This window comes from Vidua chalybeata, chromosome 7 (assembly GCF_026979565.1).
Source record: "Vidua chalybeata isolate OUT-0048 chromosome 7, bVidCha1 merged haplotype, whole genome shotgun sequence".
In the NCBI taxonomy this organism is placed as follows: domain Eukaryota; kingdom Metazoa; phylum Chordata; class Aves; order Passeriformes; family Viduidae; genus Vidua; species Vidua chalybeata.
In genome coordinates this window covers 33,566,795-33,593,129 of record NC_071536.1, presented here as the reverse complement: position 1 = coordinate 33,593,129, position 26,335 = coordinate 33,566,795, and the positions used below count along the sequence as shown (strand labels likewise).

The 26,335-nt window shown below is 43.4% G+C and overlaps 1 protein-coding gene across 1 annotated transcript in view; it reads left to right on the top strand.

Moving 5' to 3' along the window:
- The window catches only part of NXPH2 (neurexophilin 2), a 35,190-nt gene extending 14,482 nt beyond the window's left edge, over positions 1–20,708 (top strand). The window contains exon 2 of the mRNA XM_053948432.1: positions 17,879–20,708. Within this exon, the coding sequence (XP_053804407.1) occupies positions 17,879–18,622 (744 nt within the window). The 3' untranslated portion in view covers positions 18,623–20,708. The remainder of the gene's footprint in view (positions 1–17,878) is intronic.
- The last annotated feature ends 5,627 nt before the right edge of the window (positions 20,709–26,335 follow it).

Sequence of the window (26,335 nt, the reverse complement as noted above, 5' to 3'; positions counted from 1 at the left end):
TCCTGTAAGAGCTGCTTCATTCCCCACCTTTCTCTACAGTTTGAACGTGGGATACTGTTCCACGTTAGCATTGTTTGAGATTCAATGTTTGTTCAACAAACATTTGGAGAACAGCATTAATGTGGGTCAGGCCCATTTTTTTTTTTTTTCTGATTGAAAACTCAAGAATGGTTTTCTTAAAATGCTGATTATTAAATTCTTTGCTGTGTTACATTTTAGCAATACCTACAGATATAGAAATAACACACACTTAAGGCAGGCATGGGAAGAAGATGTGTAATTCTTTGTAAGTCTCATCCTTCTGAATTCAGTCAGAGTTTTATGGAGAGCAAGTACAGAGGTAAAATTCCAGCCTGGTCTTTGACTCAGACTTTTGCACCTACAAAAATGATTCACGTTTTTAATGTTAGTTTATGTTCTACACATTGAGAGCTTGTAGAAAAATAATTTGAGAAATTCTAGATAGGCAAATGAACCTCAAAGCAGTTATAACACCTGAAAAATGTATCAAATGTAGGAATATTTTTCAGCTATGGAAAGAAATTATCATTAACCACAGTTGAGCACTTGCAGTTTTCTGCCATACAGGAACTTCATTCTCCCCTCAGTCTGTGAGCTGATGTAGTGACAAGCTGCAGAGAGATGACAGATTTCGCTAAGGATTTGGAGTCTGAACACCTGTGCAGTGTCATGCATTTAAAAATAGAATGTGACAGCAAAACACATCAACCTTCTAATGTCCAAATGGAAACCACGGGGTTGCTTTCTTCAGTTTTTATCAAGAGAAATCACTTTCAATCATCACTGGCCAAGCGAAAATACAAAGCAAGGCTGTTCTGTTGTGGTCCAAAATAAACAAGAACAAGTCAGAATGGTAAGCACAGGTGCACAGAAAATATTCGGTAATGCCCATTTCTTTCTCCTCAGTGCTGTTGTGCATCTCTGAGGCTGCAGGTTATTAATGGTCCAGAGGAAACCCTCAGAGGTGGGTTAGGAGAGGCTGCCAACCAAAGCTGCTCTGCATACCTTGACTTCTGCGAGAGTCACTCAACCCTCCAATGAATGCATCAGAAAAAACAACCAACATGGGTTTTCTGTTTCCTATAATCTTCTCTCTGGGAGAAAAAGAAGCATAAACCAAGGGCAAAAAGATAAAATGAGGCTTGCTTGATTGCAGGGTTAGATGTGTGCATTCTGCTCTCCTCTGGAGGAGCCTGCATCACTGGCAGTGGTGGAAGGGAACATCTCTGCTGCCCATCTCACTTAACAGTATCCTTGAAACGTTAATCAAATCAAAAGCCAAAAGCACATAATCTTTTTTTTTTTTTTTTTTTTTCTTTTACAGAGGGAACAAGGTTTCCCAGTCTGCCAGAGCCTCTGAGCCTGCTGCCAGGCTGCTCTGCTCTGCTCTGCTCTGTGGTTGAACATAATTACTGGGCAGCACCATGGGCTGCCCAGGAACCCAGTCTATCCCATTCTTGCCATTACACGATGCTAACCTTTCAGCAAGTGCTCTTTCTTCAGCAAAACCTTTGTTTTCCAAGATCAGATGTTTTGTCTTCATATTAAGTACAATAATTTTGAGAAGTGGTTTTGGCCTCTCTTCTATTGCAATCCTGTTAGCTGTGTTTAGAAGGACATTTATTCAGTGTTTTGGGACAAGGTTTTTATGTGATTGTATGATGGGGAATTAAAGAGGGTCCATATTTAGCTCTTCTGTGCTCTCATTTGTGGATGAAAAACCTACTTTAAACTCAGAAAAGAATTAACATTTTGGATGACAAAAGCTATCACACATGAATGAGTTGCTTCTTAAAATCAATGAAATAAATTAGACTCCCTGTTTAGGAGCATCTGGCACCCTTAGAACCTAGTTCGTATAATGATGTCTCTGTTTGTTAAAAAGAATTATGTAACAATATGGTTGATTTATTTCAAGATGATTGGCTTAGCAACTTAATTGGACTATGCAGTATACCAGAGCACACAAAAAAATAATTTAATTAGCTCATTTGTTTGTGGATGACTGCAAGCACTGCTCATCAGGCTCGGCTCCTTTAGAGGTGAGCAGCCATTTGATCCTGTGAGGGACCAACCCTTGTCAGCTTCCCCAGAAACCATGCTCACAGCCAGGGAACAACAGCACCACGCTGGGGTTCAGGTGTTGTCAAAGCCCACAGAAACCTTCCTTGGAATCCAGCGAGTGCTCTGTGACTCCTGGCAGGCTCAGGAACCTTCCTGGAGAACAGCAAGGCAAAAATGTGCCTTGAAGAATAAAACTTGTTTTCTCCCTCTGTGGCCTCTCTTTTCTCTTGAGCTGATAATCCACCTTCCAGCTCCCAAATACTAGTAACATCCCAGAAAATTAGCATGCTGGATCCAGGTTTTAGATTCATCCTGGTGCAAACTTTTATGTCCTCTCTTTCCAGGATACTCATACATGAAAAACAGGCATTTGCAGCACCATTTGACTCCCTCATGAGGTCACCACCTCCCACCTGAGACAGAACAGTACTATTATTATCATCATCATCATTATCATTATGGTTGTTTTTGTTATAAGTATAAAAATAAACCTCTTAGTAACTTAATAGTAACATTTATTGTAATGTGTTCAAATTACTTAATATCCAAGTAGTATTTTCAGAATAGCACTTGACAGTGGTTCAAATAACTTTCAAGATCTCTCAATTTTATTTCAGTTCCAGATGCAGCCAGGAGATTGCTGACTTGTGGGAAAATTCCGCTTAAGTGTTTATTAAGTTGTTTCTATAGTCTAATTTTACACCAATTTAAATAAAATTAGAGGTGTGGATGTTGATTTCTCTTGTGTTGTTACGTTAAAATACTCTGTGTCCCACGTGATTTCCTTTTTCTATTTCTATAATTGAACAGCGAACTCCCCACTTCTCTCCCACCCCACAAAGCACACAAAAAACAAGAAAAAACCTAAATTACAATCAGAATGAGGATTTGACTTAAAACATAAATGAAGAAATAGGGCTGAAATTCCTTACTTATTGCACCCTGTAGTTCCTAGATACAGCTGCACATCTGGTGTGTGAGATAATGCGCTGTTTAGAGACCATGGTAGAACACAGAAAATTGGAAATGAGTTTCAAGTCTTAACACTACATTTCTTCACTACTGGGAGCAAGTAAGTCCCTGCTTTTCACTCTCTTTGTAGGTTGTGTGATTTGATTCCCTCTGGTTTTTTGCTCTGTAAACAATATATGCATGAAGGAAATCAGGAAAGGAATGGTTCTGTAAGAAGTATTTTGTGCAGAACAGAAAAGAAGGTTTTTTATCAATTCTCAGACCATATACCAAAGTTTAGTTGTGATGTTAGCCACAGGACAAAAAAAATAAGAAATGCTTAGTTGAGGACATGGGTGGAGCAATAAAAACAGCACGTATCCTGTTCATTCACTTACCACATAGTATAAACCATTATAGCCAAAGGCAAAGGGGGTTTGCCATTCTCTGCAGCAGAGGATATTCTCTCAGGACTGGCTGGTGCTACAATTCACTTTTGCTACAATCACACCTCTCTGTTATTTGCATGTTCCTAGCCTGTAGCTCTCAGACAGAAGTTAAACCTGAAGCCAACATGCTTCCCTGTTACCTCCTACTGAAACTCCTGGGTGTCTGCATGGATCTGACTTCTGGTAAGGAATATTTTCCTTGCACAGTCATGCAAAATGCAAGACTAGTTTACAAAAATATGACCCAAGTATAGTGCATTAACTTTGGACTAACTGTACAGGAAATCAAGTACATCTCTAAATGTAGAACATCAGACCTGATCTGATCTTTTAGTACTTCCACACACTGGTGGGAGCATCACAGCCTGGCTGTGAGGCAGGGAAGCAGCATCCCAAACCAGAGAGAGGAGCAAACCAGAGCACTGTGACCCTTCCTCTCTCTCCAGCCTGTTTATCCCATGTAGTGACCGTGGAGATGGAGAAAAGCAGCCAAATGAAGCATGTTGCTGGCACTTCAAAGAAGACATCTCCCCCCAGGTATTGAGCAGCAATGAACTGCACATCAGAAGTTTTTGGACATTTTGATCCATATTCAGCTGTCAGGATTTTTGCAGAATTTCAAGCAAGTTGAACCAGAGCTTATCTTGTAAGACATACAACTAATCTGCACTAATGAGGTGTTGCACTTTGCTGGCTGGACAGAGATCTGCTGAGATCCTTCTTTTCTGTAGCATGATGTGGAAATACTAATTCTGTTCAGTGAAGTAACGCAATCAAGCTCCTTGTTCCCTGAGGGTGGGTGATAACAATCCTTGTTTCTCACTGAGTGCAGCCATCCTGCTCTCCTCCATGCATGGCTTGTGGACAGGAGAAGCTGCTGTGCCTCGAACAGGAGCTGGAAGGTTCCCAGCCTCAAACCCACCTAAGAAGAATGGGGAAACCAGATTTATTTCCCAGTTTCTGAGCCAAAATCTGTAGTAGACTACCTTGCATATACTCTGGTGAATTTGATGGTTGTGACTGGTCCGGATTAGGTTTGTAGCAGTGGGCGATCCAGGCACACAGGGAAGTGGCACAGGGCTGTGCTCCATTTATCCTTATCCCTGCAGCATCACAAGCAGGTAGGACAGGCAGACAAGCCCTTCCTGAAATGGTTCATCACAAGAACTGGCACTCCTGTAGGTATCAGAAGCTGTGATGCAATTTGATGTAACAAGTTTATTGGCCTGATCATGGAGACTCAGAGACTTATAAAATCACCTTTTTATTACTGATTCAGTCACGCACATACATATTTATAGCTTTGTAATTGATCACATAGGGCAACACATTAAATTTTAATGCAGGGAATTACTTCCTGTCCCTGTAGAACCACCTTTTGTATTCACAGGGGACAGTTTAAAACATTTACAGCGGAGCTGCTTTTATGTCTGTCATACACTTATTACCAGCTTTGGTCTAGGCAGTTACATTTGGATTTGTTTCCTTCTTTGATCTCCACAATCTGTGGGAAAACACACATTAGGAACAAGAAGGACAGCGTGACTTTTGAAGCCTGGCATCACTTACACATCACCAGTTCTTATAGCTTCCCTTTATCAGCTCACATCTCACATCTCTTACTCTAAAAACCTGCTCTTCCTAACCCCTGAATGTTTGGGGTTTGAAATTACTCAGGGCACTCATCCCCAAACCTATTCATGACCAGTGCTTAGGTTTCTTATACAAACTCAGAATTTGACAATTTAATGAAAAACACCTCACTTTGTTCAGTCAGTGTGTGAATTAAGCAGTGACTATAAGTCTTATTAGCAATTTTGGGTCCTTCTGAACAGGTTTATTCAACTTCTTAAATAGTAGTGAGAACCGACTACTGCAAATTGGTAATTTTCAGAGTAAATCTTAAATTTGCAAAGTCTGTTTTGGAAGCAGATTCATTATTTGCCAGGGAGGTCAAGACTGTGGTCAGCTGAAAAAAAAAGAATAACCTTAAAAGAACTCTGAAAACCAAGGTGTTTAAGGAACACTTTGGTTTTGTCACCCTGCATGGTCAAGTTCTGGAGCATGGAAAAGTCAAAGGGGTTGTTAGGGGAACGGGGACAGGAGTATCCATGGAACCTTCCTGGCTGAAGGTGTCCTTGCCCATGGCTGGGGATTGGAACAAGATGATCTTTAAGATCCCTTCCAGTCCAAACCATTCTGTGATTCTATGATTATCTGAACTTTGAGGAGGGGGAAAAAAGTCTGAGGTAAGTGAAGACAGACAAGCCAACAGAGCTGAGATTTCTCACTGAAGGCTTATCTAATCTGACCTCAGGTTTAGGCCTTTGGGGGTTTTGCAGGTTTGGGATCCAGCTGGCTGGATCCACTAATCCACTGCTACTTGTGTTCCAGTTTGCATTATTTGTGCTAACACAGGCAAGATTTTTTCAGGTTATGCTTTTATACAGCCTTTCCTGTAAAACACCACTGGTGTGCCTCTGAAGAGAACACTTGCCCCTGCCCTGTTGCTAGGATTATGCATTTTCTGAGGTATAAGTTTCAGACATGTGTGCCTTAAAAGCCACATGCTAAAGCACCATTCCCCTCACCCCCAGCTCCCCTGGATGATTTATCTGCTGTCAGGGCTTGTTTCACCAACTGCAAGCACCCTGCTAGTACAGTTCTGTTACACAACCTGGAAATGTTATTCTTTATATGCCAATTGGAATACATCAAATGAATAGTGAAATGAGACCAAATTTACACTTGGGGTTATATGCACTGTAATTCACAGTAAAAGAAAGATTGGAAGATGTAAAGATGTGTTGAATGTGCTCCTTTCTTGTTTGATACAGATGTGGAGCAAATAGGTTTGAAATTATATTTTTGCATGCAAATGACAGCAATTTGTATTAACTCCTATTGTGCTAGAATGTAACATTTTCATCTGATCCAAGCCTTTCTGTCTTCAGATCCTCTTTCTGTTCTTACAGTGCATTTACAATGATCTTAGATATTAATTATCTTGGTAAATTCCTGCAAGGAAACAAACCAGGCACATGTTATGACATTCTTCCAGGCAATCTAGGTGTCAAACTCATCTCCCTTTGTTAAACACAAGCCATGGATTTATTCTATCAGAGCAGATGACTGACCAACTTCTATTTAAGCCCTGTTAAAACTTGTATGGTGACTGGATTTCAAATTTGAACCTTGTTGTTTTCCAAGCATCTTAAACCTGTCATTTTGGATTTTTTCTGAAAAGGAATTCTGATTTTCCTATTCTTGGGGACATAAAAAATGCCTATATAAATTAAAAGAGATTAAAATTGGGTTTCAATAGGACCTCACAGTATGAAGTCACTGTTAGTACACCATTACGAAGAACACAGTGACTGCAGGCGTGGCTGGCTCATGCCAGGCAAAAGCTAATATTGTTTCACCTTAAAACTTAATAATCAGGCAGCTTCAGTCAATGATTTTCTCTTCTTTAAGAGAGTAATTCATTTAGGAAAGCAGCATGCATGTGTGTGTGTAGGCAGCAATGAAATACCTCCAAGCGCCCCAGTGTGCTACCTCAAGCTAAGTGCTTTGAAAAGGAAAAAGAATTTTAATTTAATTTAGAAAATTTCTGTGGCCTTCAACGCGTTGAGTAGGGAGGACACAAGCTGTGAGCAGGCGTGGGGACAGGCAGCCTCCAGCACAGCCCCAGCTTTCACACTGGCTGCATGGTTGGGAGGAGGACAACCCTCAGCCTGGCCTTCATCCCAAACCTGTGCTGTCGTCTGGAGCACTTGGGGAAGGCAGTGACAAAGGTCTTGCCCAGGAAGGGACAGGTTTTGGTGCAGTCCTGGGGTGGTGCTCACTGCCAGGCTTTTCCTGAGCCTCCACCTTACTGAAGGGATGTCAGTGGAGGAGCTTCTCCCCAGTGTGTGACCCTGACATCCCTGGGCTGCATTTCCAAAGCAGCCTCTGCCCATGGCTTGCCCTGCTGTGGTCCCTGATCCACAACACCAGGCAGCGTTTGAGCAGCAGTGGGTGCCCCTGTGCCCCTGTGCCAGTACCAGTCCAGCCTCTCCTGCACTTCCCACGTGCTTCTGTCACAAAGCTTTGAAGCAGAAATATTTTTCTTAGGGAGATGCCACGAATGCACTGAGCAGCTCCCAGAGCTTGGTCTGACTGTGCTGCTCAGGGTGCATTAATGACAGCACACGTGGGCAGCAGGGTTTCCAGGAAGAAACATCATCCCTGAAGAAAACAACAAAAATGTTCTCTGGAAGAGAGCTTTTAACCTGACAGTATTTTTAGTCAATCTCCCCTCTCCCTGCCCAGCTGATGGACTCTTGGGTACATCCACACACTTCCTTCAAACAGCAGGAGGATTCGGGAGGAATTCAAGAGTCACTGGATAACCCCAGTTAACTGGTTCTGTAGCAGGAGCCTGCCAGGAACTTGGGGTGACCACAGCTTTCCTGAGATGTCAGTGCTGAAAGCACTCAGGGCAGCTCTTTTCCACAGGGAGCTTTCCACGCTGAGCTCTGTGGTGACCCTGCCTGAGCCAAGAGTGGTGCCAGAAAAACAACTTTTAATGCTTTAAACAGAGCATTTCCTTCCTAACCCAGCTGAGGGTTAGGAAGGAAGTGCACGCTCTGACAAGATGCACTAAACTGTGAAAGCTGGGGCAAAGTCCAGAAACTTGGGATTTGTTGCTGCTCACTCTCCCCTGGCTACAGTTGTCTCCCATTAAAGGCAGTGGAGTTTGGAAGCACACATGCTGTTCTCCAGGAATGGGATCTTTATCTCCATCACGTCACCAGCAGGTTGTTAGAAAATGCAGCCTGCAGTGAAGCAACACAAAAATCTTATGCCTGATTTAAATAATGGTGTTCATTGCCTATTAAAATGTAACTTCTTGCTTTAAAAAAAGATTAATTAAAATGTACACGAATGAAATTCAGTTACATTTAATGCTTCAGCCCAGCTCACTTTTCATCACTCATTCCCAGAAGTAGTATTCAGGGAAGCACGGCATTCTCAGTTCTGCCATTAAAAGCACAAATGACTATCAAACCTGTTCTTTTCAAAAGCCTGGCTCAAGTATCACCATTGTTAGATTTTTCATAACGTATTACTTTGGTCATTACTGTTTTGCAAGATAATTGTATCAGTGATCTAACTTTTGACAGGATCCAAAGTGGCTGAAAATAGTTCACTGCAGCACCTTTGTCTTTTAAAGGCCATTTGGGGCTTGTTATTTTAATCCTTGTGCAGCCTGATTTATCACTTCAAACATCTGTCAGCTGTGCTTTGTCTTGAAATTGATAGTGATAGTGTTACTGATTTTTCAAGAGCAGCTGGTAGAGGTTCATTAGTTAAGCTCTCAAAGGGAGTAGATAACTGTAATATTTTTCTTTGTTAATCATCTCTTACGCATTGTAATAATACAGAGCTTGAAATCTGCTAGAAATGCACAGCTTCTCTTTGTTTCTAACTCGTCAGAAGCATTCTTTCGTTCTTTTAATCTGGTTTGATTATTAAAACTCTCCTCTTCATAATGCAGTAAAAAATTGAATAATTGCACATGAGTGGGAAGAGAGAAAAACCAGCCTTTGCTGTGTCGCATTTCGCACTGAGAGAGGTCGTCGGGGTCTCAGAGTTCACATCCAAACACAAAACAACTCCAAAGAGGAGATTAAGGGCTCTTCCATAATTGATTTTTAATTTAAACTTTACAAGGCATAAAAAACCCTCATGATGACTTCAGTAAAGTCAGGTTCATTTCTAACAGATACAGCAGTTTTCCGTTCACGCTTTCCCTGCCACACAGAACAGCCTTCATCGTGAACTACAATTCTTAAAACATTTCCCCCCCAGAAATCTTTGCCAGCCAGGCTCCAGCTGAGCACCACGGTGGCTCCTGCCCAGAGCTCCCAGGGACTGGAGCATCTTGACTGGGAAGTCTCCTGCAGCTGAGAGCGTATCAGCGCTAGCGCCACATCCACCGGCAGCGCTCACACGCAGATAATTACTGCTTGAAATTAGTATTTTAATGAACTGATCTGGCAAACGTGGAGCAAAATCTCCCAGGCATTAAGGAAATAAGCAGGAGGGGAAATTATTAACTGTAAAGTTCAGCAGAGGGCTGGTCGGCAGGTGCTGGCTTGGCAGAGGGGCTGAGGTCCCCACTTCCCTTTGCAGGACCAGGAGGCTGCGTTGGGGTTTGGTGTCCTGCAGGCTGCCCTGGGTTTTAGGGACAGAGATTGGTGGGACTTGGCAGTGCCAGATCAGTGGTTGGACTCGATGTTTTTTACAGTCTTTTCCAACCTAAATGACTCCATGAGCTGCACCTGCAAGCAGCACAACTTCAGTGTAGATTGAAAACACCTGGCACATCTCACAGGATTTCCAGGTGAATAGGATTGTCTTCTAAATGGCCCTAAAAATAACTAAATGCCAGATCTCCACTCTAAAAGTACATCTCAGTCCCACAAGACAGTTCATGTGTCTATAGTAGCAGTGAAGCTCAGTGCAAAATAGATTGTGAGAATTCAGCCTGAATATCAAGAAAATGTACAGAGTGACTAAAAAAGCCACTTGAGAATCAGTGGGGGTTATTTGGTGCTAAAATAATGATAATGTAAGTTTTCTGTATCTACTGTATCTCAATTTGATATTTTTATACAAGATTTTTTCAGACCCTTCACAGAAAGGTTTACATTTCTGTTACTTCCCCACCCTTCCAGAATGCCTCATATATAGTGAAGAACTAAAACTACTTAGTGATATCTAAGAAAAAATTTTAAAGTTGTTCCCCAACACACATACAAACAAGAGACCTAACTTTTATCTCAAAGATCTCTAATTTAGATTTAAGATGGGGGAGGGGAACCCAAAGAGTCAAATTCTTCAAGAACTGAATTGGTTCACATTTTTTGGCAAGAAACATTTCTCAGAACAAATTTTCTGTTCTCTCAGCAAAAAGGTAGATCAATTCAATGCATGGATATAATTTAAAAGCAATCTATGCTCTAAGCAATTTATCCGATTGAGGCTGGAGGGAACACTTCAGATAACCTAAAACTGCTTGTCAGGGTTGTGAAAAAGGCACATTTTTGAAATAGGAAATCTTTGCAGGCTTTATTTTTAATTTTCACTCTTTTCTTCTGCTGCTTCTTCCTCTCAGTTTTGTTTCTTTACTGAAGTGCTGTTTTAGTAAAATAGTATTTTGCTTGCTTACACAAATGGGAGGATTTTAAAGTGTTTTTTTTTTCCCTGTAAAATATGATACTGAGTTTGAAGTGTCAATTTTGTTTAGAAAATATGCAATGAAATTGTATCTGGGATTGGAAATTTCTCCCAACATACCCCTTTTAGATTGGTACTTTTGTCTGTGGGTTACTGGGATGTTATAATCTCATATTCTCATTGAACTAAAGATTTCTATCTGTACCTTGGCTGGCCTTTAGGTGGATGCAGGTGTGACAGAGATCTTTCTCCCTCTCATGGTTTGAGGAGGAATGACAAAGCCCCTTTCAGTGGTCCTGTCTGGCTGAACGTGAGCCCAGTGTGGCCAGGTGGCCAATGGCACCTGGCCTGTGTCAGGAATGGCGTGGCCAGCAGGACCCTGGGCTGGGTGCTGGTGAGGCCACACCTCGAGTGCTGTGTCCAGTTCTGGCCCTTCCATTCAGGAAGGACAGTGAAGGGCTGAAGCATGTCCTGAGAAGGGAGCGAAGCTGGGGAAGGATCTGGAGCACCAAGAGTGGCTGAGGGAGCTCAGGGGGCTCAGCCTGGACAAAAGGAGGCTCTGGAAGTCAGACTCTGCTCCCAGGGAATCAGCAACAGGAGAGGTCATGGTCTTAGCTGTGCCAGTGGAGGTTTAGGTTGGACATTGGGAGGAATTTCTTCACAGAAATGGTGATTAGACACTGGAGTGGGCTGCCCAAGGAGCTGGTGGAGTCACCATCCTTGGAAGTGTTTAAGGAAACCTGGATGTGGCACTCAGTGCCATGGTCTGATTGAAAGGGTGGTGTTCGGTCACAGGCTGTACTCAGTGATCTCAGAGGGCTTTTCCAGCCTTGATGATACAATGATTCTGTTTACAGGCAGAAAATCCAATGGGCTGCAAGGTTCAATCATGAAGGCTTTCTTTTCTGCTGAAGCATCTTCTCATTGTATTTTTAACTGCACAAGGCTGGGTAAAATTGTTAAAATAATCCAGTTCTGTTAGTTATTGAACAGGGGATTTCTGGCTACCTTCCTTGAGTGAAAGAAAGTTGCAGTAGCATTAAAAGATTTCTAAATTGTAACTTCCCTAACTTGTCTGGGGGATTTTGAGAAGTCTGAGTACTCTGCCACTGTCCAGCTGGAGATCAACCCCCCTGACTCACAGCTCTGCAGTTCCCCCCCATCATGGATATCTTTGCTGGATTTGGCACATTGAACCCCACAGTGCCTCTGTATCATCGGGTTCAAGATGAAACAGAAATCAAGCAAGTGAACTCTGAATTTGTGACTTAATTTCATCTTTGCACCAGAGTCCTTTGAAGGGCCAGTCATTGCCCCAGAAGAGAGAAGAACCTGCTAGTGTTTATTTACTTACAGTTTAGCAAGGACGAGGCTGTAGAACCTAGAAAGGCATTTTGGGTGCTAAGGAGTGAGGGCACCCTCGGCTACAAGGTTCAACCTCTCTTCTGGATATTCACATCCCACCAGCTCAGTGCTTGGTGGATTAGAGAATCACAGAAGGGTTTGGGTTGGAAGGGATCTTAAAGCTCATCTAAATCCAACCCCATGCCTTGGTGGGCAGGGACACCTCCCACAGGACCAGATTGCTCCAAGCCACATCCAACTCGGCCGTTTTGCTTCATTGCAAAGCAGCTCCACAGCATCCTGAAAAATAAGGCTGTGACTGGATGGAACAAACATGGCACTCTTATACAGTCCTGCTGAAAGATGTTGCTTAACTCCCAAATTCCTCACAGCATTCCTGACAGCAATCACATCTGCAGCCATAAAACCCTCCAAAGCCTCTGTCTTTGAAAAAAAAAAATTAATAATCAGTAAAGTTCAAGCTCAGCTTGTTGTGATGAATTATTGGAGCCCGTCATCATTTTCTTGGGGGGAAAAAAGACTAAAAGACTATAATGGAACACAATTTTATGGTTTTTTCCATTTAATTGATGATGGGCTGAGTTTTTATTAATATTTCTGGGCTCCAGTGTAAGATGCTGAAAAAGCTAATATGAGATCATTGTATCTGGTTAATGTGTATGCTTTGCAAAATTGATAAGCCCTGTCAAGACATAAATTATTTAAAATTTGATAAATGCGTTGAAATCACTGAATTTTCAAACCGATAAAGCAGAGTTATTTCTCTTCCCTGCCACACACCCCCCTTCAAACTGGGGCTTTTATGCAGCCACTCGATGGGGCCACATTATCTCATGGCCTGTGAGGCTCCAAAATCAGCACAGGGAACCCAGAGAGGTGTCCTGTGCTGCTGCAGAGGGGACACAAGTGTAAACCCATGGGACACTTGGGCATGGAAGCAGCAGAGAGTGAGGAGACCACTGGAATCCTCCCCCAGTATGAGTTTTTCACCAGTGAACCTGGGAGCTAGAGGAGTGGAGGTACCCCTCCTCTCCAGCAGTGGGATAAAAAGCTCCCAGTGAGCAGCAGAATGGTGCTTCAGAGCTGTTTATTCCAACAGACCAATTCATTCCAGCTAATTGCTGAGAGTTTTTAAATGATTCCTGGCAGGGGTGAAGCTAAAGGAATGATTGCTGGTGATTGATGAATAACCTGGATAAAATTCCCAAAGCACCAGAACTATTAACTCTTGCATGGGGACACCTGCTTTTATTTAGTGCCTTGCCCACAGAGAAAGGCGCTGCAGTGAGTTCCAAATGAACCCAAATTTGGGCAAATAGAGAAAATAGAGCATTTACTGATACCAGTGTTTCATCAGTGTCAGCTCATTTCTCAAAAATAGCTCACAGGGAATGTTATTTAACCCTGTGCTGCTCTGCCATGATCAGGATCATGCATGGAAGGGGGAGAGTTTGAAGAGCAGTCACCATTTTTTAGAGGAGGGCACAGGAAGAACCAAAGCTTTGAAGTTTATAACTCCATAAATATAAACCACACTGCGCTGATTTGAGCTGTTCTCACCATTTACGCAGCGAAAGAAAACAGCAAGACGCGCTGTGGATGGGGCCACGGTTGTGTTTCTTACTGGAAAATATCTACAGGCAAATGGAAATTTTAGGGTAACTGGGTGCCATTTTACAGCCTCTGTAATAGGGAAAAAGATTAGGTGATTTCTGTTTGAAATCAATGGTTTGGAGGGAATGGGAAAACACCGGTGCAGCAGAGGAGAACTCCAGCAATAGCCATCTGTTTAAATGGATACACTAACTTGCCTAAGCTGGTGTTTTTCAAATACCCTACCAGCAATATTTTTCACTATAGTGATGCATTATAGTGAAATGGAAAGATGCTGAGGAAGTCTTTTTTTCCAGCATGTGCTGCATTCTTTTAATACAGATTTTTTTATTGCCCAGAAATTGCTAACCAATGTGAATAAACAGCTGAACAAAGCCATCGGCCCTTCCTCACTAACAGCAAAATGCAGCCAGTGAGGGAAGGGCCTTGGGAAAAACCAAGTGTTAGAGTTGAGTTCTCTTATACTGCAGAAAGCTTTATTCAAAACAGGAAAAAAATCTGCACACCACAAAGGTTTTACATTACAAAAGCGCAAACACTATTCACATCTCTGAGCAGTGTCCCCTCCTTCCTGCTGCTGTGGCAGGCACGGAGCAGAACCAAGCAGTTCTTTGTTAAGCTCTTTTTTTACCGAATATTTGCAAAACACAACCAATTTACCCCCCCAGCCACAAGGTCCCTTCCCTGGAGCCCTCTGAGATGACAGAAATTCTGTCAGCTCCTGAATCTCCTGTAACGAAATCAGTGGAACAAGACAGCACTAGGATGGAGCAGACTCAAGAATTAAGGCTCTGCAAGGCTGGAGAATGCCACAGCCTTGCAAAATACTTAAAAAAAGATGAGGAAAAAGATACTCAAGCAAAGTGTAAGGTAAGCTTTCTGCAGTGCCTAAGGATTGCTGTCTGGGCCTTAAACAGGAGTATTACATCCTTACAATTCAATTTATCAGTGATTTATGAAAGCTGTTTTGTTGCCACATGAAATAGCCCAGGTCACTGTAGCTTGAGGGGTGTGTTTCATTACCCCATGAGTAAACCTCATTTGGTGTAACAATTACATAAATAAAAGTAGCAGTAGCTTAGCAAGGCACAATTCTGTGATTTCACCATCATGGTCTTGAAATACTTGTGCCCTGATATGTTATTGATGTGACAAACCTGCCTGGCTTTTGCATGTGTTAATGTTTTCCACCCTTCAGCCATCCCCAACCCTATACCCACATATTTCTTCTTTTCCTATCAGAGCCTTCAGCAAGGCACCCCTGGGAAAGCAGCACTCTGCCATCTCATCTGGTGTGAGAGCCCCCAGAAGAGACATACACTGAGCACATGGCTCAATGTCCTCTGCATCTCCTCATAAAAGGCAAGGGGAGAAACACCAAAGAGCCATTGCAGGATTTCAATAAGTATTGCAGAAGACAAGTAGCCCAGAAGGATATTTGAGGGTGTTCTTGTGCCCTTGCCAGAGGACAGTCAGGGCTGGGTGCAGGCACCAGCAAAGCCAGATTCCCCTGTAAGGAAACAGCTTCCTTTCTTTGTATTTCACCTTAAAACATTCAACCACTTTTCCCTCTGACTCAGTTACTAACAGCAATACCAGCTGTAGGTGCCCATGGTTTGAGTGGTCATTAGCATTTTAAATAGCATTTCATTTAGCCATGCAAATGAGAAAGTTTCTGGTATTCCAGCACTGCCAGGCCCCTGGGCCCAGCTGTAATCTAGAAATGCAGCAGAAAAGCCTCTTTTTTGTGCTTCTCAAGGCCTCAGGTCAGGTTTGGGATGGGTGAACGTGTGCAGCACTTCTTGCTTCATGTGAGCAGAGTCACTTCTCTGCAGCAGGGGAGTGATTTCCCTGGCAGTGCAGATGGCCAGCATTCTCAGCATCACACAGCTGATCCTGGGCTGGTGACAGGCTTAGGAGTGGCTGAAGAACCACACATAAACATGACAGAGCTTCACCAGGAACTTTCCATCACAGCAGAAGTGATGTTTCCCTCAGCATCATTATGACAGCGCTATTTGGGCTGGTACAGATCAGCATCTGTCACTGTTTCCATTAGAATCTCCTATTTCCCCGGGTTCCTAGCTCAGCCATAAAAAAAATATAAGATAGAGGCAGAAAGTTGACATACAAGGTCTTGGGCTGAGAATGATCACTGTTGTCTTTTCTTCCCCCGCTTTTAATCTGAAGAAGGAAATAAGGTATTTTTGCAGAGACATACCTGGCCCACTGCATTTCCACCCAGCCGTGGATTTATTTCTAGTAAAAAATAAGTGATAGGACAAGTGGAATCGCCTTAAGCTGAAGGAGGGCAGGTTTAGATTAGTTATTAGGAAGAAATTCTTTACTGTGAGGGGGATGAGGCACTGGAACAGATTCCCAAAAGTGTTCAAGGCCAGGCTGGAAGGTGTCCCTACCCATGGCAGAGGGTTTGGAAATGAATGATCTTTAAGACCCCTTCCAACCCAAACCATTCTGGATTTTATGACTTAGCAATAGTGATGGTCACCTTTCAGCATTCAAGCTGTGAATGTTGCTGCTGTTTCACATTTCATCTTAATTACTGCATTAGGGGTGATCAGGAAGGACACATGGTCTTGGTAGCGGGTTTGGGCTCTGGTTTGGAGCCTATTGCTGCAGAACAGGCCCCAGTGAAAATTAAGGGCTTTGGAGTTTCTAATCTTTGCCAGATTATAAAACAAAAAATTGCAATTTATAGAAATAACAGCTGGATATTGTAAAAACAGAGCCCTGTGAGGAACCAGAGGTGTAGAAGACCCTTTGGGATCAGGAGCAGAGGGAAAAGCAAGCCCAGCATTGAGGTTTCCCTCATGAGACACAAAGCACAAAATTCCATCCTGCACATTCCACGTCTGTACTCCATGTTTTGGCTGCTTTAGGCAAACCTCCAGCCTGTAATGTTGCTGCTGGAGAGTGAAAACCCCACCCCTGCATTAGTTATACTGGGATCCACCACCTGGATCCTGGCACTGTGGGATCAGTGATGAAGCAAGAACAGCATTTTGCTAGGAGGAAGGACCAGCAGCAGTTTGTCACCAGGGACACGGGCAGGACAACAGTGTCCTTTCTTCTTCCCATTTTAAACATCTCTTTGTTCTGTTCACACGGTTTGTAGAAATAGATGCAGCTGGAAAAGTTTTTCTTTTGTACATTAGGATGACTGTGTAAGGCAGTTCTAAACAGAACAGACCCTAAAAATGCCTTCTCCAAAGCTTCTACTCAAGATTTAAAGGACCTAAAAAGTCAGATAATCATTTCTATCCTGTTGAAACACAGATCTTGCTTCTGACCTCTGGATCATACACTCGAGTTCTGCGTTTCCAACAGGACTTCACTGCCAGAGAGAGCAGGAAGAACACACCTGGGAAATGTGTGTCTGCACCGAGTTGGGAATTTTACTGAGACCTGTGTGTTTGACTCTGAAATTTTAAGGCCATTCTGTCACTACTAGAAGGAGGTTTTGCTTTCTGATTGCAGACTCAGCTTGGCCTTGTCACGGATCTTAAAACTGAGCTGTGCTGTGTGGCTGGGAATGCTCAGCACTTCTGGAAGGCTGGGCCTTGCTAAGCACAGGCAGCTGTGCAGCTGAAACCAGCACACCAAAACAGGGCCATGTTCACTGTGTCAAACTAAGGGCACAAACGTGCAAACTAAGTGTGGATCAAATGGAAAAAGCAACACCAGAAAAGACAAATATACAACAAATTGTTTAGGAGACAATTACACCAACAGAACACGATTTTAAGCCTAAACCAGCTGGAAGGTTGTGGGGAGAAAAATGAAGGGACTGGAAAATCGTGCTGTTCTATTTCACTCCATCTTTTAGCAGAGGGGCCACTTTGGTCTTCAGGGTTTCCACTTTCCTCAGTCAGGTATTCATCTAACAAATCTGTGAGCATGGGGCCTGCTCTTGCACATCACAGCCTGTCCAGAGGTTTATCCATTTGTCCCCATGGATGGCTCCTACTGAGAATTTTGCATCTTCCATAAGCTACTTTGAGTAAAATCCCCGAACTTTCATAGAACAGTAGAAATTACTCATTGCAGTGGTCCAGGTGACTGATTCAGACCCTATGGGTATAAAAATAAATATTAATGGCTCCTCCTGTGTCTTGGCTGTTTTATTTCCCCCCTTCACACTGCTCTCCCTTTCTGTTTCGGAGCAGGTGTTCTGTGACACCAGGAGGGTCGTACAAGCCGCGGACGTGCTGGACTGGGAGGACAAGGATGCTGCAGAGACACTGGTTGACAACGTGGTCCACTCCAGGATCATCAACCCTCTACGCCTCTTTGTTAAACCATCTCCAGTGCTGAAACACGGCCAGGTGTCCTACTCGGACAGCATAGAAAACTTTTGGGATTGGTTGTCCAACATCACAGAGGTTCAGGAATCTCTGGCACGAACTAAACGCAGACCTATAGTAAAAACTGGGAAATTCAAGAAAATGTTTGGATGGGGTGACTTCCACTCCAACATCAAAACTGTAAAGCTGAACCTCTTGATCACGGGGAAAATCGTCGATCACGGCAACGGAACATTCAGCGTATATTTCCGACACAACTCCACGGGTCTGGGGAATGTTTCTGTCAGCCTGGTGCCACCTTCCAAAGTGGTGGAGTTTGAACCATCTCCACAGTCCACGCTGGAGACCAAGGAGTCCAAGTCCTTCAACTGCCGCATCGAGTACGAGAAAACAGACCGCGCTAAAAAAACTGCCTTGTGCAACTTTGACCCTTCCAAGATCTGCTACCAAGAACAGACCCAAAGCCATGTCTCCTGGTTGTGTTCCAAACCCTTCAAAGTCATCTGCATTTACATCGCTTTCTACAGCGTAGATTACAAACTGGTGCAGAAGGTCTGTCCCGACTACAACTACCACAGCGAGACGCCGTACCTGTCCTCCGGCTGACCCGGCCCGGGGCTGGGGGATCACTCATAAAAACGAGCATTCCCATTAACCTTTTGGAGAAAAATATTTTTTCCTATCAGGTTAAAAAGTCTCTAAAAACTGTAGCTGTGTTCGTGCTGTATCGTAACTAATCCAGCTGTTTATGTAACAGTCGTTTTCATTTGAGGCCGTTGCATTTTAGCTCTCTCATCCTTCGTAAGGGAACTGCCAGGCAGGCACGAGAAAAAAATCAAACAAAATTATGTCTGTAATTAACACTGATCTTAAAAATCAGCTTTTAAAACAATTCCATGGCAGAGAGGTTGTCTTTTACTTGAAGTGGACAGCATTTAGCAGGTCCTATTTCTCACTGGGAACTTTAGGTGACAATAGAAAGAACAAATGATGAAGCAGCCTCAAAGCTGCTCATACTCAAACTTCAAATAAACAGCTCTCCCATTGATTTCATAAAGAATGTTACACAGAGGGCTCAAGTAGTCAAGTCCAGATACTAAGAGGAAGTGCTAATTCTTTGATAAAAAAGGAAATAACTGCATTTTATGAGTTGTAGTAGCTGTAGGTGTTCATTGAAGTGAAGAGTGAGTAGTTCTTCCTTCAGACTTCCTACCCATGGATATGCAATGATGTAATTAGACCTCGATGAGCTTTAGTTGATCAGACCCTACAGGTGTGCACGTGTGGTACACATTCCCTCCTCCCATGCCCACCACTGGGTTTGATTCCTCTCACACATTCACACAAGCACACACACCCAGTATTAGTTTTGCAGCAACAGAGAATCTATAAATACCTGGGAAAAAGATAATCTCTGTTTAAGTCAACCTGGTTTAGTGGAAGGTACCCCTGCCCATGGCAGGGGGCTTGGAACTGGATGATCTTTAGGATTCGTTCCAACCCAAACCATTCTGTGATTCTCTGAACTGTAGCAGGGGCTGGCTTCCAGGCAAAGGAAGCAAGTATTTTGCTATCCAGCCCCTGAACATTAAAGTGTAGCAAGGAAAATACATCACAGCACAAGGATGATACCTGAACAAGCAGCTTTCTCTTTCTTGGCACCAGTCTCTCCCTTAGCACTGCACTGCACACCTTAAGTCAAAGTATCAGCCATGACAAAGAGAGAGAGCAACAAAAATCTATGCACCTTCACCTCACAAAGCAGGTTTGAAACTCTTAATATAAATACTCAGCCAGGCTTTCCCCTAGTGCAGAACCAGCTCCCTGCACTGCAGCTGGTGCAAGGGAGGGTCCAGCTGTGGTTGTGCTCCACCAGCTGTGGTCCCACTGCAGTCAGGAGTGGTTGGCTCTGGCCATGCAGGTTCCAGCATCACCCCCTGTGCTTTCTCTGGGTATTGATCTGCTGCTGCTGCCAATCTGTTCTCCTGCTCCTTGGTGACAGTTTGATGTCACAGGTCCTGTGGAAGGAGCTGGCTGAGGAAGTGCAGATTGCCTCCAATCAGACTCGCACACAGGGTTCAAGAAGTTACACACAGCTTAAATAAAGCACTATTGAAATACTGTTTGGTGATGTGCACTCAGACAATTGACTGTGGCAGCTCGGAAGGACTCACTCATGAGATTAATTCTGATTTCCTTGGTAAAGACTCACACAAAAATTACTCTGTTAAAAATATACTACTAACTGGGTGATTTGTTTTTCTCTTTAGGTGACAAATTTAAGTGTGTGGTTTAGTTTGATCAATAATCTAAATGTTTTCCTTCATCTTATTTCATACAGAGTCTCTCCTGGTCTATAATGATGTTTTTTAGTTTGCCTATTCCTGTCAATTCCTACAAGTTGGTCTACTTTGTATTCTGTATAGCGTGTCCTTGCCCCAGCTGTACATGAGCTTGGATTTATTGCTGCGAGTTCAGTGGTTGGTGCTTTTGTAACTTAGCTGTAAGCCATGATTTTATTGCCATGCATTTTTACTCAGCACTGTAGGCAATTAAAAGAAAACCCTACATGCTATTTATTGTAGAGTATGTGGAAACCATGTATGTATATACACTTAAATATGTGTACATATGCAGAACATATGTGTACATGTATTTGTATGTAAATAAAGAGAGTTTATTAAATCTGGCACTTGCTTGTGGCCCATTTGATGTTTAGTTTCAAATGTTGCATGTCTGAAGACACAAAGTAAAACTAAGGCACAGCAACATCTCATTGCATTTTTGCCCAGCTGGAATTTGTTTTTCTAGGAGATATTTAAATGGGTGCTATAGTGAACTGTGTACAAGCCTAGGCAGAGGAGGTTCAGCAGCATTCCATGAGATGTGAGAAATGAAGCGCGTGTTTTGACAAAGGCAATCCTTAACTGTTTAATAATTGCACCGGGTACCATTAAAAGTGAGGGGGAAAGTTTAAATTGTACAACACTCCCAAGCAGGAACACGCTGGGAGAGAGGGCAGCTCGCTGCTGATTCAGCCCTTGCTCAGTTCCTCATCAAAAGGGGAGCTGGATTCTCCTCCTCCCTGGCTGTGGCACTTCCCAGGCTGAGGTTTCCAGGCCTCAGGAAGACAAACCATGGGAGAAACTTACCCTGGTCTCCTCCCATGCAGCCCTGGCACAAGGAAGCAGCCTGGCAGCTGGAGCAGGAGCAGAGGGAGGGAGCCGTGGTACCAAACTCCATCACACCCACCAAGTCCCCACCACTCTTCTTCCAACCACAATACTTTATGAATCAGCTTAAAAGCAGGTGTTTGCTGTTTTTATGCAGTTTTTCTTTCAGATCAATTTTGAAAACATCAAAAAAAGGAAAAAAAAAAAGCAGTTACATTCTTACTGCAGTCAAAATCTGCTTAAGAAGAAATTATTTGCACCAGCAGGGTAAGCAAAATGCAATGCAATGATGACAGGCTTGATTAGGTCAGATGTCATGCTGCCCATGTAAACAAAACTAAATATGATTTCATTTCACACAGAACAGGCCATGTTTGTAAAAACATTTTCCTGTGTAGCAGGTGACAGTTTCAGACAAGTTTCAAATTGTTGCTATTATGGCTCTTATTCAAAGGATTTTGAAGGAAAAACTTGAATGATTAAATACCATTTTAAAAAAGTGTCTTGAGTGGGCAATGACAATTTATGACTACAGCAACTTAATGTAGAAGTTTTTAATATACAGCCTTTATTTAATCCCAATCTCCACAGGACAGTTTTGTACACATTTATATCAGTGAAAATTTCATAGAATCATGGAATATCCTGAGGTGGAAGGGTCCCACAGGGATCATTGAGTCCAGCTCCTGGCCCTGCACAGAACACCCCAAAATCCCACCTTGTGCCTGAAGCACTTCCTGAGCTCTGGCAGGTTAGGGGCTGTGCCTAGGGAGTTCATATTAAATATATAAACTTCTTGCTAAATACATTTCCTGCTGTTCTCCCCACCCAATGGGGAGAACATTAAAAATTTCCAATAAAAAGCTCATCCATGACAAACATACAAAGCCTCAGCTTTTTTCTTTAGCCAGCACTCTGTGCAGAGCTGCAGGAACCATGCACATCCACAGTTCTTTAATCATTCCAACTGAAGGAAGTAACAGTTCGGGGTTTTTCTTCTTTCCCCCCTGAAGAATTTTGTCCGCAGGACCTTCAGATTTCTGATTTCCCTGCAGCCCTCACTAGTGGGCACATCCTGCTGTGAGTTCTTCAGCCTCACCGGTGCCATGGGGACCATGTGGCAGTGCCAGGCCCTCACAAGGAGCAGCTGTGCCACAGGGGCCAGCAGGGCAGAGAACAGCAGAGAGCTGAGCACTGTGTGCCATGGGCTACCTGGGGCTGCACATTTGCTTTTTAGGGTGAATTTGCAAATGAGCAAACCCCTGGATGATCCTGATGCAACTGGAAAATCTCTCACAGCAACCAAGCAAGGGTGTTCTGTGCAGATCAGCATCCTGTGCTGCTTTTCTTTTTAAATTGTAATTCAAGGACATTAGAATTTGCTATTTGTTTTATGCTCTGTTGACCAGCATAATCTGGATAATGTTTTATTTATAGTATAATAATGATTCGTCATTAGCACTGTCTCTATTCAAATTTGCACAGTTGAAAAGACAATAACAAGCTGCTCTACACTAAGTAGCTCAATGAAACACACATCAATCAAGTAGATTTTTAGCTGTAGGGTGTCTAGTTTGAAAAACCAGACTTTGCCATTCCCACCTCTCCCTCGTGAGCACCTCCTGCACGTTTTCCATCGGGAGCAGCATCCTTTGTTTTGGAGCTAACAAATCAAGTGGGTTTACAGAAGAGGAGCTGAATTATCATGAAATATCCTACTTGGTGTCAAACCCTGCCTCCCTTGGGGGCTGTTGAGCTTGGGGCTGCAAAACCTGTTCAGATCTGCAGCCAGGAGTGATGGGAACTGAACAGAGTCCACAGGACATGGCCAAGGCTGCTGCTACCAACTCCATGGCACAGCTCTGCAAGCCCCAAATACCAGAGGGTTGTCAGTCAGAAGCAAGGCCAGAGCTGTTGGTACCCTCAAGCAAGAACCCCAGCCATCCTGACTGAATTTTGAAAGGGGAAAAAAAAATCACAAAAAAAAAAGCTATTTCCAAAGATGTAATTCAGTCTCCAGCTCAGCACAAATCCAGCACCAGCTGCAGCCCAATTAAAAAGCAATTACAGTCATGGGAAACAGTTTAGCTGGAGAAGAAAAAATCCTACCTGCATAAACAGTGGTGGGACTCTAAAATAGACTCCAAAAGAAATATCAGCACTTTCCTATTCAACAGGAGTGGAATAGCCAAACAGCTCAGTCTCTTCCACTGCTCTCTGCTTTTGTCCTTAAGCCCGAACAGAGGAAAAAAAGCTCCACTGCTTCAGGGACTTCTAAATGTATTTTCTTCATTTTAGGGAAAATGCACTGAGACCAGCTGACGGTGCTGATCACGCCAAGGTCATGGGTGAGACCCCCTGCACTTAGAGCTGCACTCAGAGATCCTCCTGGCTCCCTTCCAGCTCAGAGTGTTCTGTGACCCCTCAGCCAGGCACGAGCAGCTGAGCTGTAGCGAGGGCTCAGCGGTGAGGAGCGTTCCCTGTGCAAGCCAAAAGCTCAACCACCTCTCCCAGCTACCAGCAAGGAATGCTGTGGGAAGCACAGAGCTGGCATGTGGACACACCATGGTCTCTTCTGGCTTGTCAGGAGGCCAGACTTAGAACTCCCACCCAGAGCTGGGCCATGGGAGCAGGGCAGGGGCACCACATGGCAGTGATGCCTCAGGTTTTAACTATTACATTTTTCAGATTCTGTGCAGCTTTAGTGTGTGGGTCTAGGCTTCATAATTAGGGGATGGTGAGCTCTCTACACAGAGTAGGGAGATAAAACAATTCCTTCTCCAGCTGGGCACCAAGGACAAATGATCCAAATCTCAGGCCCAAGAGCACAAACAACGTGGACTGAAGAGAGAAAAACAAGCAGGATGGGACTTCATGGGCTAAAGCTGGAACTGGACAATTAACTCCAATATACAAATGGACCAGAACGTATAAAAGTGTGAGACTCTGTGACAGGTTGTGCATTTTGTGACCATTTTGGTTCATCTTGGGTGTAGCCCTGGCTGGGCTCTTGCGCTGCCCAAGGTGCATCCACTGAGGCCTTTGAATAAATCCCTACTTTATCCTTTAGCTCTGTCCAGTCTCTGTTCTGGGTCAGCCTTCACAAGGCATCAGCAGGAGTTGAGCACGGCCACGACACAGGAGCCCCTGTGCAACAGCTGCCCCAGGAACGCCTTCCCAGACACCCCAGTGCTCCCCTTGCCTCTCATGTAACCATCCTTGGAAAACAAGGCAGCTTTTTTGGCAGCCTGATCCCAGACCAGCATTCAGTCCTCACTCTGCTCCCTTGCCCTTGGCAGCCCTACATTTCAGCCCCCTCGATGCAAATCCCATTTCGTTGTTCTCTTGCCTCATTCCCAGACAGTTCGTGGCTCTTTCATCATTACAGGCCAATTAAGCCTCGGCTACCTTATCTAAACTGTTCCAAATAAGCTGGTGATCTTCCTGAAAGGTGATACATTATAATTGGTTCCAAATCGGCAGGAAAGAGGATAGTGAAACATGAGACTTGGAGGTTATTTGAATTAGCCCTGAAGTTAAAAATGGCCAAAAAAAAACCCCACCCCCACCTAAAGCTATCAAGGTGTTTGCTTTGAACTTCTAGTTAGTGTTGCTTCCCAGAAAACAAGACTTGGCATCTTTTGTGCTAGAGATCCTGCCTGGAGCAACCTGGTCGAGGGAAGGTGTCCCTGCCCAGGGCAGGGGGTGGAACGAGAAGGTCTTGAAGGCTCCTTCTAACCCAAACTATTCCAAGATTGAACTGATAAACACCTAAAGAGCCACGGAGGAAACACCCCAATTATGAGGTTTTAGATGGGTGGAGAGCACTTACACTCCTGCCCACATCTCAAAAGCCCCTGATGAAATGCAACTCACACCAAGCTGTTCTATAGAATGACCAAAAAAAAAAAAAAAAAATCAGTTCAGGTTTTCAAAACACATCAAGTTCATTTAACTTGGACAGGAGAACACGTTCTGGCTTAGCAGGAAACTGCTCTGAGAGGAGCTGTCAGTCCCGTCTAAGCCAGCAGTAGTCCTTAAAAGAAGAGGTGGTGGAAGAGTGTGTCTGAAGCAGGTGATGCTGAGCACTGCTAACCTGAGAGCACAGAATATTTAACACAGATTTCTGAGCAGGTAAACTAAAGGATTAAAAACTATTTCAAGTTGCCTTATTGAAGACGATAAGCAAGCCTATTTATTAAATAGTACTTAGAGCTACTTAATTCCAATCCACTTCTCATGTCAGATATATTTAACTGAGGCGTTTCTGACTTCAATCGGGGAAGATTTGGATTAGCCAAAGTGCCCGGGGAAAACAACAAGCCTTCTCACCCAGCTGCTTGAAGGCAATGCCACACAGGGAGATTGATCTGCCCCGAGGGAATAACCTCTCTCTTCCACTTACATTTTAAAGTAAAAATACTACAAATACCAGGCGTACAGTCTTTTGTCACAGCCAAGCACAACCTGACTGCTCCAAGCAAAAACAGCAGCACAGATGAATGGTGTGCAAGGCTGCCCACGTCCTCCAGGTCAGCCAGGCTCAGCAGTGTCCAGACATTAAGAGATACTTATATCTGGCAAAAAGAGGGGAGAAAGACATCTATTTTGATTCACCACCCTAGTTATCTTTAAAACAAGCACAGCCTCTTATTTAAAATATGAGTATTGAATTGTGTTGCCAGAAGCAGATTAATTGCAGCTTCCAGGAAAAAACTCTGAGCTTATTTCACACTGACTTTATTCCCACTTGAATTAAGTTCCTTATGCTACATCAACTCATTTGAATTTTTTGAATTGGTTTTGCATAGTATCATTTACTGATGTACTATCTTTAATTACATAACACACATACACTCTCCAACTGCATTATTAATGAAAGTGTTTTTAATTAAATGGCTCTCAGCATAATATTCAGTCATTAATTTCACATGCTCAGGATGTGGAGAGATACTATTCTGATGGTCTGGGGAAGCTCTGTACTTCAGATGAGGGATACTTGCAAAGTGATAGTTTCTGAGAGAAGTTGGAATCATTATGAGCACAGAATTACCTCCTCAGCAGCTGCTGCTGCAGTTCTGCTCTGCTGGGCATTAGCTGTTCTTCAGCTCAAGTGCTCCTTTTGCTCTGCCACACTTCACCATTG